Source organism: Lissotriton vulgaris, chromosome 10 (genome assembly GCF_964263255.1).
Source record: "Lissotriton vulgaris chromosome 10, aLisVul1.2, whole genome shotgun sequence".
NCBI classification, from domain to species: domain Eukaryota; kingdom Metazoa; phylum Chordata; class Amphibia; order Caudata; family Salamandridae; genus Lissotriton; species Lissotriton vulgaris.
Window position 1 is genome coordinate 1,019,932,239 of NC_141698.1, and position 16,465 is coordinate 1,019,948,703.

At 49.7% G+C, this 16,465-nt stretch overlaps 1 protein-coding gene across 1 annotated transcript; it reads right to left on the reverse strand.

The window, feature by feature from the left end:
* Positions 1-484: 484 nt before the first annotated feature.
* On the reverse strand, positions 485-10,835 carry LOC147689233 (cis-aconitate decarboxylase-like). Its single transcript, XM_086939901.1, has 6 exons — positions 10,587-10,835; positions 6,920-6,974; positions 3,973-4,160; positions 2,377-2,469; positions 1,895-2,100; positions 485-1,406 (listed from the first exon to the last, which is right to left on the reverse strand). Exons 1-6 carry the CDS (start codon positions 10,833-10,835, stop codon positions 485-487), a joined length of 1,713 nt encoding a protein of 570 aa, XP_086796027.1.
* Between the last annotated feature and the right edge of the window lie 5,630 nt (positions 10,836-16,465).

Consider the following 16,465-nt stretch of genomic DNA (forward strand, 5'->3'; position numbering starts at 1 on the left):
TCCCGGGGCGAATCATTCATTGTGACGCAGACATGATATTTCAGTGAGATCAGGGCTCATTTCTAACAATAAACAAATATTAAATACCAATAAATAAAATATAACATTTTAGTCCTTGCAAAGTACTGATGAGGTTCTGGGAATCTCAGTCTTATAGTTTCTGGCCAGCCAGATGCTTCTTATTTGTAATGGTCAAAGGGGACCTTTTTGTACTGTGAGATATGACAGCACTTTTCATGAGAGGAGAGTACATGAATTTCACTCATTAATTTATACAATGTTTAGATAATGTTCCTCTCCTTGAGGTGATTTTCAATGTTGTATAAAACAACTTATGTTAAAGATGAGTGTACCAGGTAGGTGATTTTAAGTCTGTGGGAGGGATGTGTTTTGATTGAACACTTTTAGTGCAGGGAGGATACCAGGTGTGAGCTGTCAGCACCGTTATCGCATAGATGATGTCAGGTGTGAGTTGTCTGCACCTTTACTGCAGAGAGAATGCCAGGTGTGAGCTGTCTGCCAGGCTCTCGATCTCCTCCACCACTTCAATAATGGCTTCCGCCTGGTCTTGGTGGAGCACATGGCTAGCATTGGAGCAGAATTTCTCATGGAGTGATTCTTGGCTGAGGGGCTTCCTCCAGTGTCCATAGAAGGTGTCACATCTGCCCATCACGATCTCTCCGCTGTCCAGGAGCAGCGCTACTTCTCCGTACATCTTGTCGAAGTTAGCCACATTGTCCTCTGGGTGTTCCACCACCACCTTCTTCAGCAGGTTGATGAGGTCAGGTCTCCTGAGGCTGTCCTCACTGAAGGAAGAGATGCCTACCTTGCCATCCAGGAGGGCTGTGCAGGCGTTGAACTGGAAGGAGTGTCGGGCCTGGTGCTCAGACTCTGGGAAGGGTCTGTTGATGTACTTGGAGACTGGGACCCTCAGAAGAATAGAGCGGATGGCAGCGGGGTTGAAGGAGCCCATTATATTGATGACTCGGTTTCTGACTGAGATGGCAGCGTCTGCGACCCAGTGCATGCCCAGGTGAGCTGGGAACCTCTTGAAGGCGATGTCTTGTTTCTCCAAGAGGAAGCTGTAATCTTGATCTGGCACTGCCAGGGGCGAGGGCTGGTAGTCACCATAGAAAGCACTGAACCCTGAGCAGCCGGGCACATCGTCCAAGATGAGTGGGTTGGCTTCCATCCCGCGGGCAGCTAAGAGTGCTGCTTCCATCCCAAGGCGGGTGGCTTTGCCAATATGGAGAGGCTTAGCAAGAGTCGCTGCATTGGCCATAGGTGCCCCTGCCAGAGAGGCAGCGATCGCCAGAGCATGGGCACACTGGTCTGCATTCAATGAAAGAAGTTTCGCTGTGGCAGCAGCACTGCCCATGGTGCCAACAACAGATGGTGGGTGGAATCTGATTGGAGATACAAAGAACAGTGTCAGATATGGAATAAGGATAATAACAAGATAGTTTGCACGGGTAGTACTAATAATAACTTTAAACTAAAGAAATATGCTAATAACATATCAGACATGTACCATTAATGCCTTCATGCAGTGTGAGGAGGCATTGACAATCTGCTAAGATCTAATCAAGCACTTAATATAAATATATAATCCAGTTACAGTGAACAGAAAAATAATCTTTACCATATTTACATTGTGTGCTATCCACATACATGATTCTGTTTGCATCACAGGCTCTTCTTTGGGATATTTCTGCCCTCTGTGCACATCAGGCACAGACCACAACATTACTCCCTCTAGGGATCTCACTCATAACACAAGAGCTATTTCTACCCTCTTTGAGCATCACAACCATGGTCTTGAGATACTGCAGCCCCTGAGGGCAGTCTGTGTTGGTCATGGAGTATTTATGTCCTTTGTGGGCATCACACATACCTCTTGGGGATTTTGGTGGCTTCATTGGAGAAACGCATGAGTCTTCCTTGCACCTCAATGCCCACGTTGAATGCCAACAGGAAGTCTGAGCCACTGGGTCGTGAGCCCACAGGGAGCATCTGGGAAGCAGCCATGAGAGCCGGCAGCACAGCGCCCGAGGGGTGAGTGGCAGGGTGCCATGTGTCATCGAAGTCCATGGAGTGAGTCTGTAGAAGAGGAGAAGAGGGTTAGGAGGTCCTTAAAGAAGAGGACCAGGAAGTGATGGTAACCAGAGAGAGAGTGTCGTTAACCTATGGAAACAAATTACAGACATGGAGGATCTATATTTTAAAATGCTGTGACTGCACCACTGCCCAATGCAGACTCTTTACAGAAGTGGAAACAGACAAGATTGAACTCTGGAGGAGTAAAAGTCTCATGAACTCATCGCACCTAGTCTACGATTGATGGATACATTGATAAGCAGCTATCAAATTCCTTACCGCCACTCCATTGACATAGGCAGCCAACGTGGGAGGGAGTCTCATTCTTTTCCTTCCGTACACGGAGCTGATCGCAGACAAGGAGAACATGTCCTGTTGGAGAGAGAATAAAGTTATGAATGAACAGAGCTCCTAGACACCTAGCGGGGGAAGAAGGTAGCTTGTGAGAGGATGGGTAACTCAACACTAAACACAGGATGGTACATCTCATACCTGGAGGGGTCTAGTAGGAGAAAGAATGGAGCAAGCCAGGGATCTCCATGAGCAGGAGTAGTGTTCCTGAAGGACAGCTGTGTAGGAGGTCAGAGGTCCTCATGTTTGGCTGCTTACCCTTGGTGATTCTCCCTATCCTGCCAGTGTCTTGAGATATTAACTGCTTAACATATACACGGAGCCTAGGGTGTGATTTGAGAAAACTCAAGGTGGATTTTATGACTTGGTCTTTCTATCTTCTTACCTATTATTTCAGGTAGTTGGTCACACTGTTGGTCTAGAGGGTTATTTAAGGGGTGAGAGTCCAGGGTGTGACGCTTGGTTAGATCTAAGACTCCGATAAGCATCTAAAATCTCTTGGTGATACTGAACAACGAAAGTCTGAAGAGGTTCTGATTAAGGGATGGTTTGATTCATGAGACGTTGCTTTTTTAGTCGAAATTGCCTTTACCTTTCGAGTATATCAAGACCATGCTAACTTTCTGGGTCCTGGTAGTATGGTTTAATGGTGGTGTGTTGCAGGTTCTAGTGTTTGTTTTAATCCCAGACTCACTTTACCAGAGAGGACCGCTGGGAGATGGTCCCGTCTTCTGATATATGGGGTTTTAGTGGACATGTACTTCATAGGGCGCTTTCTGGTTTGGACCCCGCCTCCCTTTAAAACATGAGCTCCCGAGGAGATTATGGCATTGGCGGTTTTTAATGGCTGGGTGGTGAATAGTGGGTGTGCTTGTTGTTGCCCATGTCTAAGGCTGGATCACAGGGAGATGGTGATCAGCAGAGGTCTGGAGGGGTTTGATGGATGATTGTTGCTTTAGAGTTCTGTGGTGTATTTCATGTGCGGCACTTGTTGCCACCTACATGGCAGCATCACAGGAAGATGGTCACACTCTTGGTCTAAAAAGGGTTTTTTAATGGCTGTGTGTTGCATAGTGTGGTCTATGGTGTTTTCCATGTCTCCTCCTACCTGGCAGGATTACAGGGAGATAGTGCACAATGTTGTCCTAGTAGGGATTTTAATGGATGTTTGTTGCAAGGTGTGTTGCCTTATGTGCACCATGTCTCCTCGTGCCTGGCAGTATCCCAGGGCGATGACCACACTATTGGCCTTTAAGTGTTTTTATGGACGTGTGTTGCATGGTGTGGTCTATGGTGTCTTCCATGTCTCCTCCTACCTGGCAGGATTACATGGAGATAGTGCACACTGTTGTCCTAGAAGGGATTTTAATGGATGTGTGTTGCAAGGTGTGTTGCCTGATGTGCTCCATGTCACCTCTTGCCTGGCAGTATCCCAGGGTGATGGCCACACTGTTGCTCTTTAAGAGTTTTTTATGGATGTGTGTTGCATGGTGTGCTGCTTGGTGTGTTCCATGTCTCTCTTACCTGGCAGTATCCCAGGGCGATGTTGAACACATGGGTCGTGCTTCCTACCAGTCCAGCCCCGATGCTGTCCAGGATCATACGCTTGCTTCGGTGCCGCACCGCTTGGGACAGGTGATCTGCCTGGACTCCATGTATGAAGGAAGCAAAGCTGCTGGTGACCGCCTTCTCCAGGGGCCTCCCCTCCAGCGCTGGATGAGGAGAAGAGACAGGATCAGAACTACTGGCACTCTGGGTTGGCATGAGAAAAGAGTCCAGCTGATCCGGACCAGAACCAGATCATGTGTATATGGGACAAACATTACTCAGGACCATTGGAGTGTAGACACATAGAAGACTCAAGCCAGTGTGAGCAGCACCAGAACCAGCAACTGGAACCATGGAATTTGGGACCCAACTCAGGGTGAGTGACACCAGAACCAGTAACTGGGTCCAGGATATAGAGAGAGGTCCCAGACCAGGGGGAGTGACACCAGAACCAGTAACTGGAACCATGGCATTAGAGACACAAGTCAGGGTGAGTGACACCAGAACCAGTAACTGGACCCAGGATATATAGAGAGGTCTCAGACCAGGGGGAGTGACGCCAGAACCAATAACTGGAACCATGGCATAAGGGACACATGTCAGGATGAGTGACACCAGAACCAGTAACTGGACCCATGGCATTAGGGACGCATGTCAAGGTGAGTGACACCAGAACCTGGTACTGGGCCCAATTGATACAGAGTGGCATCAGAGCAGGGAGAGTGACACCAGAACCAGTAACTGGACCCAAGACATAGAGAGAGGTCTCATACCAGGGGGAGTGACACCAGAACCTGTAGCTGGACCCAAGACATAGAGAGAGGTCCCAGACCAGAGGGAGTGACACCAGAACCAGTAACTGGACCCATGACATAGAGAGAGGTCTCATACCAGGGGGAGTGACACCAGAACCAGTAACTGGACCCAGGACAAAAAGAGGGGTATCAGACCGGGGGGGGTGACACCAGAACCAGTAACTGGACCCAGGACAAAAGGTGAGGTATCAGACCAGAGGGGGTGACACCAGAACCAGTAATTGGACCCAGGACATAGAGAGAGGTCTCAGATCAGGGGGAGTGACACCAGAACCAGTAACAGGACCCAGGCCATAGAGAGAGGTCTCAGACCAAGGGGAGTGACACCAGAACCAGTACCTGGACCCAGGACATAGAGAGAGGTCTCAGATCAAGGGGAGTGATACCAGAACCAGTAACTGGGCCCAGGGCATAGAAAGAGGTCTCAGAGAAGGGGGAGTGACACCAGAACCAGTAACTGGACCCAGGACATAGAGAGAGGTCTCATGCCAGTGGGAGTGACACCAGAACCAGTAACTGGACCGAGGACATATAGAGAGGTCTCATGCCAGTGGGAGTGACACCAGAACCAGTAACAGGACCCAGGACATATAGAGAGGTATCATGCCAGTGGGAGTGACACCAGAACCAGTAACTGGACCCAGGACATAGAGAGAGGTCTCAGATCAGGGGGAGTGACACCAGAACCAGTAACAGGACCCAGGCCATAGAGAGAGGTCTCAGATCAGGGGGAGTGACACCAGAACCAGTAACAGGACCCAGGCCATAGAGAGAGGTCTCAGACCAAGGGGAGTGACACCAGAACCAGTACCTGGACCCAGGACATAGAGAGAGGTCTCAGATCAAGGGGAGTGATACCAGAACCAGTAACTGGGCCCAGGGCATAGAAAGAGGTCTCAGAGAAGGGGGAGTGACACCAGAACCAGTAACTGGACCCAGGACATAGAGAGAGGTCTCATGCCAGTGGGAGTGACACCAGAACCAGTAACTGGACCGAGGACATATAGAGAGGTCTCATGCCAGTGGGAGTGACACCAGAACCAGTAACAGGACCCAGGACATATAGAGAGGTCTCATGCCAGTGGGAGTGACACCAGATCCAGTAACTGGACCCAGGACATAGAGGGAGGTCTTAGACCAGAGGGGGTGACACCAGAACCAGTAATTGGACCCAGGACATAGAGAGAGGTCTCAGAGCAGGGGGAGTGACACCAGAACCAGTAACTGGACCTAGGACATAAAGAGAGGTCTCAGACCAGGGGGAGTGACACCAGAACCAGTAACAGGACCCAGGACATAGAGAGAGGTCTCAGACCAAGGGGAGTGACACCAGAACCAGTACCTGGACCCAGGACATAGAGAGAGGTCTCAGATCAGGGGGAGTGATACCAGAACCAGTAACTGGGCCCAGGGCATAGAAAGAGGTCTCAGAGAAGGGGGAGTGACACCAGAACCAGTAACTGGACCCATGACATAGAGAGAGGTCTCAGACCAGGGGGAGTGACATCAGAACCAGTAACTGGACCCAGGACATAGAAAGAGGTCTCAGACCAGGGGGAGTGACACCAGAACCAGTAACTGGACCGAGGACATATAGAGAGGTCTCATGCCAGTGGGAGTGACACCAGAACCAGTAACAGGACCCAGGACATAGAAAGAGGTCTCAGACCATGGGGAGTGACACCAGCACCAGTAACTGGACCCAGGACATAGAGAGAGGTCTCAGACCAGGGGGAGTGACATCAGAACCAGTAACTGGACCCAGGACATAGAAAGAGGTCTCAGACCAGGGGGAGTGACACCAGAACCAGTAACTGGACCTAGGACGTATAGAGAGGTCTCATGCCAGTGGGAGTGACACCAGAACCAGTAACTGGACCCAGGACATAGAAAGAGGTCTCAGACCAGGGGGAGTGACACCAGCACCAGTAACTGGACCCAGGACATAGAGAGAGGTCTTAGACCAGGGGGTGTGACACCAGAACCAGTAACAGGACCCAGGACATAGAGAGAGGTCTCAGACCAAGGGGAGTAACTTCAGAACTAGTTACTGGGCACAAAATACAGAGAGACCTCATACCAGGGGCTGTTAGTGCAGAGACACTTACCTTCCACCGCCGCTGTGTGCACCCGTCTAGACACCCTGAGGATGGCCTGTGGCTTCTGGAAGAAGAAAGAGAGAGTAACATTAGCTGAGTTGTTGCAGTGAATCAGAACATGGAAAGGAGAGTAAAGGGCTAGAAGAGCAGAGCAGAGGGCAACGAGGGCGAAAGGGGAAAGAGGACAGAGAAGGATAAATAACAGAGGAGAGGTTTGAGGGTGGTCCCTGTTAAAGGCTCCAGTCTGTCAAGCTGAAGTCCAAGACTGGTAAATGAGAAACTTCAGCCTGACCCATGGGCAGTCCCAGCTTTGCAGATAAGCAATCCTAGGAGGGCACATGCCCTCTCCCAGCATGACACATAAGACGTCACTGCCTGGCATATCAGCAGGTAAAGCCTGGTTTATAAACAGCCCTAGACTTGCACATTAACTGCAGGCTGGCACCGTAGCCACTCTGTCTCAAGGATCAAACCTGGTCCATGTAAACAGCGCCGCTAACGCATTAAACAGCACCTGGGATTTATAGGCACCACCCTGGCATATGATGCCAGCATCTGGACACACATGTGATGTCAGCACTCTGATAAATTATGCCAACACCCTGGCAAATGAAGTCAGCACCCTGACATGTAATGAAAGTACCCGGCCCTTTAGGAACGATACTGGGATATAATGCTAACACCTTAAGTTGGCATACATCTGGTTGCAGCACTTGGACAAAGGATGCCCGTCTTCTCGCCTATGACGTCAGCACGCTGGGAGGTGATGCCAACACCTTGCCGCATCATATCTGCACTTGAGGTGGTCTCTGTTCTGGTGCAGGGACTCTGGTGAGATGTTGGCACGGGAACAGTGTGGACATGATATCAGTTGGCACAGTATGAAACTGATCATCTTACTCCTGTCACGGGCGTGAAATGGACAATGTTCCCTAGGGCACAGTGTACCACCAGCGTTTACCAAATAGCACATTCATGTCACCTATGACCCCATATATCTATTGGCACAGACTTCTGATCGGCTAAAGTTGTGTTATTTAAAAAAAATCCCCTCAGGGCTGCCTCTAAAGACTCTGGCTAATTGAAAACGTTGTGTAACGTGCATTATTACACATTGTGAAAGAAGCACTTACAATCCAGTCCCAAACTCCTTCTACAACAGACCTTAATTACCTAAGATGCTCCTGTTATGTTCACGGTAGACATGCACATTCGTAGCATGAACAGCACAGAAACACATGTGACTAATGGACTCCGAGCAGACGATAGTAAACACGTGATGAGGTAAGAATAAAAGGTGCGACCCTTTTATTAATCAACGTATATTTAAAAACGGAATTTTTTTTTAAAAAGTATGAGTATAAAAAATATTATAAAATTACAAGAATGCTTAGGTGAAATAAAAGACGAATAAACGTGTGAAAGGAGTATTCCTACTATGTACATCTTTTAATAAGTAAATGCCATCTCTGCTCTATTTTAAAATAAATCTCTCTATAAAAACAAATTGAATTTCGAGATCTAGAGACAGGCGTTCAACCAAATGGAAACAAACGACGCGTCCCAAACTTTTGCAAAATATACAAATACAGCCGTTACAGCTGCGACCCCCGATATATGTAGCAGGGGCTCACCTGGAAGGCGCCTTGAAGCATCCTGTGCCCTGGTGTCTGCTCTGTCTCTGTGGCGTCAGTCTCTGGGGAGGTCTCCTCTGTCTCTGCAGTCAGTCTTCAATCAGTCGCTGTCTTTGGAGATAGGTGTTCTCTGTCCACCCGGAGGGTCTTTTCTGTCCCTGTCCTGGGACAGCCCTTCGCTCTCTCTCGGGTGCTGACAGGAGGGGGCGGGTTGGGCCTCTAGTGCTGGCAGGTGTTGTGTCTTGCCTGATTCTTGTCTTCTCCTGTCAGATACCTTCTGACAGTGGTGAGTTTTTGGATACCGAGGCAATAGCCTCATTACTCCATATTCGTTTGGAATTTTGTAGTCGCTGTTTAGGTTGTCTTATTGGTGTGTGACGCTTTGTCACAGTTGAGGTTGCATCACATGGTCAGCTCAGTGATGGGCCGCGGGTAGCGGTCAGTAGTGTTTGCAGAATTGTCAGCATGTTTCCTTCGAGAGTCTCGTCTTTGTCCGTGTAGATCCTTCTGTTAGTGTTGAGGTTTGAGTGCCTGCCGCGGCTATAATGCCAGCCGGCAGTGAGCGGGTTTTAGGTGCTTGCCGAGGCTGTTATGCCATCAGGGCAGCGGTGAGTTTTGCGTATCTGCCGGCGTTTGCCTTCAGGCAGTAATGAGTTTTTGGATGCTGCGTTGCTGTTTCAGGTTCGCAAGGTTAGCGCTTCAATGGGACGCGGATAGCGGTCAAATGGGTTTATAGCGATATCTGCAAGTTTCCGGATCAGTGGGTTTTCTTTTTGATCCAGTCCTTTGTAGAATGTCCTGTTGAGTTTGAGGAGATGGTCGTCCAGCATCTCGATGCCTAGGTCTCTGTGGAGGTCTGCTGTTCGTGTGAACATGGGGGCACCTGCTGCAATCCGTAAGGCCTTGCTCTGAAGTATTTGTAGGTCCTTCCGCAGCTGTGGGCGGCAGCCACTCCAAACTGGTGAAGCGTATGTCATAGTTGGTCGAATTATTGCGGTGATTACTCGCACCTTGCTCTGCATGGGCATCGACTTAGACTTCAGGAGTGGGTATAATGCAGCCAGTTTGGATGCTGCTTTCTGGCAGGTCTTCTCTATGTGGTTTCTCCAGCTGAGTTTAGAGTCCAGAGTCACCCCCAGGTAGGAGCTGCTGTTTTCCCACTTGACCTCATCCCCATTGAGGAGGATCTGCGGGTGTTTCCTGTTCAGCTTCCTGGTAAATAAGGTTGCTGTGGTTTTGCTTGTGTTCAGGGTGATCTGCCAGTCGCTGTACCATTCGGAGAGTCTGCAAAGCGATGCCTCCAGGTTCTTCGCCACTTCTTTGTCGCTGAAGGATTGGGAGATGACTGCAACATCATCCGCGTAAAGGGCAAGATCAGTCTTCTTTAGGTCAGTGGGTATGTCGTTTGTGAATATGTTGAAGAGGAATGGTCCTAGGATTGAACCCTGAGGCACTCCAGCTAGAATTGGGCGCGGTGATGAACAGTCTTCTCGCACCGCCACGTGAAAGGTCCGTTTTGTCAGGTAGCTGGTCAGCAACTTGACCAGGTAGCTGGGAAACTTGAGCTTGATAAGTTTGTAGAGCAGACCCTCATGCCATATTCGGTCAAATGCTTTGGCTACATCCAGAAAGACTACTCCAGTAGACTTGTTGATGTTGAATCCGTGGCTGATGATGTCCACCACTCTGAGGAGTTGGTGATTGGTTGAGTGGTCTTTCCGGAACCCAAACTGTTCTTTGGCAAGTAGGTTGTTGCTTGTCGCGAAGTCAACGAGACGGGCAAGGATAACTTTTTCGAAGAGTTTTGATAGGCCAGATAGCAGACTTATGGGGCGGTAGTTTGCAGGGTCTCGCAGTGGTTTCCCAGCCTTGGGGAATACGACAACTCTTGCTTCTTTCCAGGCGTTTGGGAAATACTGGTGCTGCATGCACGCGTTAAATATCTCAGCAAGGTGATCCACTGCGTTATCTGGGAGCATCTTGATGGCTTGGTTGACTATTCCGTCCTTCCCTGGTGCCTTGCCGTTTTTCAGTGTTTTTGCCAGGGCCAGTAATTCGCCCATTGAGCATTCCTCAATGTGTGCAGTTTCTGTTTCCGGTGGGTGCTCCTGGTGATGCATGGCGACCTCTTGCTCAACTTCTGTTGCCAGTTTGCCTGCCTGGTTGGGCCTGAAGGATTCCTCCAGCGTGTCAGCGAAGACCTCAGCCTTATCCCTGTTGCTGCATGCCAGGTGAGTCTTCCCTTGGATCGGTGGGTTTGGTTCCTTCTTTCCAGTCAGGCGTCGGGTCATTCTCCAGAGAGAGTTGTCTGAGTCCTTTAGGTTAGCTGTAGCTGCTTCCCATTTTTCTCCTCTGTGCTGGCTTATTTGTACCTTCAGCTGCCTTGTCAGCTCATTATACTTCTTCAGCAGGTCGGGGGTGCGGTTCCTCTGCCACTCTCTGCGGGCTCTGTTCTTCTCAGCTATTGACTGTTTGATGCCCTTTGGGAGATCGTAGATAGAGCATCGTTGGAGTTTCTGCTCTGGAGTGCTGCGCGCAATAGCTGTGTGGATTGAGGCTGTGAGGTGGTGGACTGCCTGGTCAATGTCTTCGATGCTGCGTAGGGGACCAGGGACCAGTGTCTCCTCCAGGCATCTCTTTTATAGGCACCAGTCCGCCTTCTTGAAGTTGTGCCTGGTGCCCTGTTGCTGGTCTTCAAGTATGTCTCCAACTGTGATCAACACTGGGTTGTGGTCGGATGTCAGTGCTGTTAGGGTTTCAAGCTCCATAGACTGGGAGAGATTCTTCATGACCACAATGTCCAGAACATCCGGTTTATGCAGTGCAGATCCTGGATAGTGTGTTGGTTGAGTCGGGCCGGCCACTACGAAGTCCTCCTTCTTTGAGTGGGCGAGTAGGGCGTGTCCTTTGCTGTTTCCCGTCCGAGAGTTCCAGCATTTGTGCTTAGCATTGAGGTCTCCTCCAATTAGTGTTGGGATGCTGGGGTCCAATAAAGCATCCAGGTCCTTTGGGGCTAGCTTGCCTGGGGGTGAGTAGGCAGCGATCAGCCGCAGCGGGCCTGCAGATGTCTGGATCTGTATGCCAGTTGCTTCAATGCTCCCGACTGGTGGTAGAGAGATCTCGTGGTGCTTCACTTTTGTGCTGACTATCACCGCTGTTCCTCCGCCCTTGGCTCCGGTGGTGCGATCTGTGCGGTATACCCTGTGGTTTGCTATGTTGAGCTTCTGGCTTCCTTGGAGGTGGGTCTCGGAAATAAGCGCTATATCCATGTCCATGGTTTCCATCAGGTGCAGGAGTTCTGCAGTTTTCTTCTGAATGCCATTAGCATTCCACATCACGAAGAGAGAGTTTCTTTTAGATTTTGCTGCCATTGCTGGTGTTTTCTTCGCCCTGGAAAAGTCCGGCGATAAGGCTCGCCACCATTGTCACCATTGGGTGGATGTTCATGTCTGCGACTGTTTTTGCAATCTTCGCGATGAGTTCCTGCCAGTTGATGGCTGAGCCTAGCTCACAGGATGGTGCTGGGGTGGTCGCTGGTGCTGGGGTGGTAGATGATGCTGGGGCGGTAGGTGGCGCTGGGCTGTCCTGCTTGGGTTTCGTTGTTTCTGCGTATGATCTTCCATCCACACACGCGCTGCTGTGGCTGTTGGTTGGATTTCCATTTGGGATCCTGTGTGCCATTGCGGGTCTGTGAGTATTCCTTGGCCCCTGACCCGTCGTTGTCACGTGATGAGGTAAGAATAAAAGGTGCGACCCTTTTATTAATCAACGTATATTTAAAAACGGAAATTTAAAAAAAAAAGTATGAGTATAAAAAATATTATAAAATTACAAGAATGCTTAGGTGAAATAAAAGACGAATAAACGTGTGAAAGGAGTATTATTACCATGTACATCTTTTAATAAGTAAATGCCCTCTCTGCTCTATTTTAAAATAAATCTCTCTATAAAAACAAATTGAATTTCGAGATCTAGAGACAGGCGTTCAACCAAATGGAAACAAACGATGCGTCCCAAACTATTACAAAATATACAAATACAGCCGTTACAGCTGCGACCCCCGATATATGTAGCAGGGGCTCACCTGGAAGGCGCCTTGAAGCATCCTGTGCCCTGGTGTCTGCTCTGTCTCTGTGGCGTCAGTCTCTGGGGAGGTCTCCTCTGTCTCTGCAGTCAGTCTTCAATCAGTCGCTGTCTTTGGAGATAGGTGTTCTCTGCCCACCCGGAGGGTCTTTTCTGTCCCTGTCCTGGGACAGCCCTTCGCTCTCTCTCGGGTGCTGACAGGAGGGGGCGGGTTGGGCCTCTAGTGCTGGCAGGTGTTGTGTCTCTCTCCAGCCAGGGGTTAAATACACTTAACATCACTAAAAGGGCGGGGCTGGGCCTGGCATCACTCTCTGGGAAAGACCAGGAAGACCTCTTGGAAATTCCTGCAGTCCATACACTGGAGAAAAGAACAAAGGTGGGGGAGGGGCCTGTGGGAAACCCCAGGAGGCATCCCAGATTGCGTCGAAGTGTCCGCGAGCCCTCCCCTGGCTTCCTAGGCTGGCGGATGGACTTAGATGATAGTGACGGTGATGTCAAGAGGGCGTGTGCGCGCGCTCAGATATATAGCTCCTCTTCTGTATGCTTCTAAACCTGAGCATATATGTATGTACAAATGAAATTGCAATTCTAGTTACAATCGAACACCAGATCTGAACCCCAGACACATAACAGGCAAAGTAGTCTGTGCCATGGGAGAAGCAGCATGTACCTGATAAAATATGTCCTCTGGAAAAAGACCTTTAGAAAATCCTTTCTAAATGACACCAAGTTTGAATATTTACCACTGCTCCTCTGCCAGTTAATAGCCCCTTAAAATTCTATTACAAATGAATCTCTAATATACCAGGGCTCTGCCATCACATGCCAAGCTTCTTCCAATACAAATGTAAGTTTTGCTCAAATATGCCAAAGTTTTCCCAATTACATAACGCTGAGTGTTGCTAATATGATGATCAAGGCGCTAGCTTGTCCCCGGGGCTGCTCAGCTGTGCAAGACATTAGGATGCTGCTCAATATGCCAGGTGTCTGCTCACAGCGCCAGCGGTCTGCTCACAGTTCCAGGGGTGTGCTCACAGTACCAGGGGTCTGCTTGCAGTGCCATTGGCCTGCTCACAGTGCCAGGGGTCTGCTCACAGCGCCAGGTGTCTGCTCACAGCGCCAGGTGTATGCTCACAGTGCCAGGTGCCTGCTCACAGCGCCAGATGTATGCTCACAGCGCCAGGTGTATGCTCACAGCGCCAGGTGTCTGCTCACAGCACCAGGTGTATGCTCACAGTACCAAGGGTCTTCTCACAGTGCCAGGGGTCTGCTCAGAGCGGCAGGGGTCTGCTCACAGTGCCAGGGGCCGGCTCATAGTGCCAGGGGGTCTGCTCACAGTGCCAGGGGTCTGCTCATAGTGCTTTGGGTCTGCTCATAGTGCTAGAGGTCAGCTCATAGTGCCAGGGGTCTGCTCATGGTGCCAGGGGTCTGCTCACAGTGCCAGGGGTCTGCTCAAAGTGCCAGGGGTCTGCTCACAAATCCTGGAGTCTGCTACTCATTAATCCCAACATTTCGTCCATGGCCTTACCCATTTGGGCCAAGTCTGTTAGACCCACGGCACCACAGTAGGTATCACAGTCAATTCGGCGGGCCTCGCCGCGGGGGGCGATGACGTCGACTGGGATTCCTTTCGCAATGGCTCGGCCGGGAATTCCTTGCGTGTGTGCTTTCGCTTCCGAGTGGACCTTCGCGTCGCTTCACCTGAGGGACTCGCCGCGTCCTCGGGGGTTGGGGCACTAGTTCGCCCAGCGTCCTCTTGCCTACGCGCCTCGATGAAGCCCTGGGCCCATGTTGGCCCCTTTGCCTGTGCGACTGCCAAAAATTCTGCCCACAGCCCTTCTTGTGGTAGCACGGCGCCGCGAGTGCCCATCACGGTGGCTTCTACCCTTGCGGGTTCCTACGGGTGAGAAAACACGTGAGGTTGCGCTACTCCTTGCTGAGCCTACCTGGCAACCCTAATTTGCTGTGCTACCGGTGCATACTCCATTACTCACAACCAGCCCTTCCGCAGAACCCGCACCCATGTAATTACCTGCTGATATACTTGTTAATCTTTCGCGGCTGCCAGTCCTTCCAAAGTGTTCCCGGGTGCGACCTGAAACACAACACCAAATTACTTTTTTGTGTTCACTGCATTTGTGCTTTATCTGTGTCTGCAGCTTCACCCTGTGCACAACGGACGTTTTAAGCTGGTGCTGCAGTTGTGAATGATAGTTCGCGTATACAATTGAATACCAAAACACTACAAAATGTGGCGCAGATATGCCTCGCCTACATACCGAACAGTGTCATTGTTCAAAACCTCTGAAATGTGACATTAACACTCATGCGTTTCGTGGAAGTGTTCTCATCGTTGCAATATGCTTATGATTGCATTTCCAACTTCCCCACTTGACCAAATTGTGGATCCAAGGCAGCTACTTTACTTGATTGTACCTCGTCCTCCTAGATCACCACATTCGAGAGCACCTTAAATTAATTCAGCTCCGATTGTGATATATATATACATACACACATACATATTGTAGGTTTATATCATATCGTTAACATTACTGTCTGAAAGCAGCACTTGCAACTTTATTGACATTGTGAATCAGACAGCTCACTACTGACGCGGGGAGTTTCTCTGGGGGCGGGAACCTTCCGGGTCGTGATCATGTGACCCACGCTGTTCAGTATCAGCCAGCGTAATGGTCTCCAGAGTCAGACGAGTGCCTAGAATTGTCTTAGATTATTGGAGCATTTATGCTTTTCACTGAAAGGTTTACCAACCGGTTAGTTAACTTAAATGTGAGGAATGTATCGCGCATGTCGATTAAGGATACAGCGAAGTCGCCCCCGGCGAGGCGGGGACCGAAAACGTGCCGGCACCCGTGGCCTCAGATGCGGTCACACTGAACTTGGCGCCTACCGGTCCCCCTGGAAAAGACAGCCTTAGTAAGGGTAACTACCAATGGCAACTCACCGCCTCTTTACAATTGTTTTCCCTATTTAATTTGGGAATGGAATATGAGTTAGTTGTAAAATGTGTTAACATCAATTTATTGCGCTGAGAAAAAAGCCTCTACATATCCTAGATCCTAACAGTTCCTAACAAGTCCATGATAAATTAAATGCCGGGTAGAGGACTGCTGTGCCTCACCAGAAAAGAAACAGTGTCATTTAATAAAAGCAGGACAGACCGCAGAAACCCGACTTCCTCCGAAAAAGAAGTCATCACGTATTAACTCGGAAAACCGCTGCAGTAGATAAGATATCTGCCGCCGACCGCAGCAGAGAGAATGACCGCTGTACCCTACCCTGCGCGCTGGCTGGTGTTTCCCCGCCTCCACGCGTGTGACGAGCCCGGAAGTAAACAGATGGCGCTCACCACAGAGCGCATAACGAAGGGCTTGGAACAAAGGACTGATAATGGCGGCGAATTATGGCGCCAACCCAGTCCCCTCGCTAATCGAACATCGCTAACTTAGGTGCAAACTGTTGGATAACAAAGTCACGGCGAGATTGCCTAAGGGGCGAGATTGCCTAAGGGGGGGAATTCTACATTTCGTGGTGCCTTCAGTAATGGGCACCATGTATATAAATAAGTGTGGAGCCTGAGTTATTGCGCGACTGTAACAAAACACCAGTACGAGTGTTAACAGCGATACAGTAATTAGTTTAAAACGATCACGCATTACAAAATCGCTCACTGGTACAGGCAAAGAATGAAGTTTACTATACAACAGCATGAACTGAGACCTAAACACGTGGTCGCCCATAGTTACAATGACGCCTAGGCATATTCAGTTCTCAGACGCGGAAGGGGGAAGATTGCAAATGAAAATTGTTTCACAAA

Coding starts and splice junctions, on each gene's coding strand:
- LOC147689233 (XM_086939901.1), bottom strand. CDS start 10,835: ATGACCCGACGCCTGACTGGAAAGAAGGAACCAAACCCACCGATCCAA. Junction 2,101..2,376: donor CCTATGTCAATGGAGTGGCG/GTAAGGAATTTG, acceptor CCTCTTCTACAG/ACTCACTCCATGGACTTCGA. Junction 1,407..1,894: donor GCCACCAAAATCCCCAAGAG/GTATGTGTGATG, acceptor ATCTCCAATCAG/ATTCCACCCACCATCTGTTG.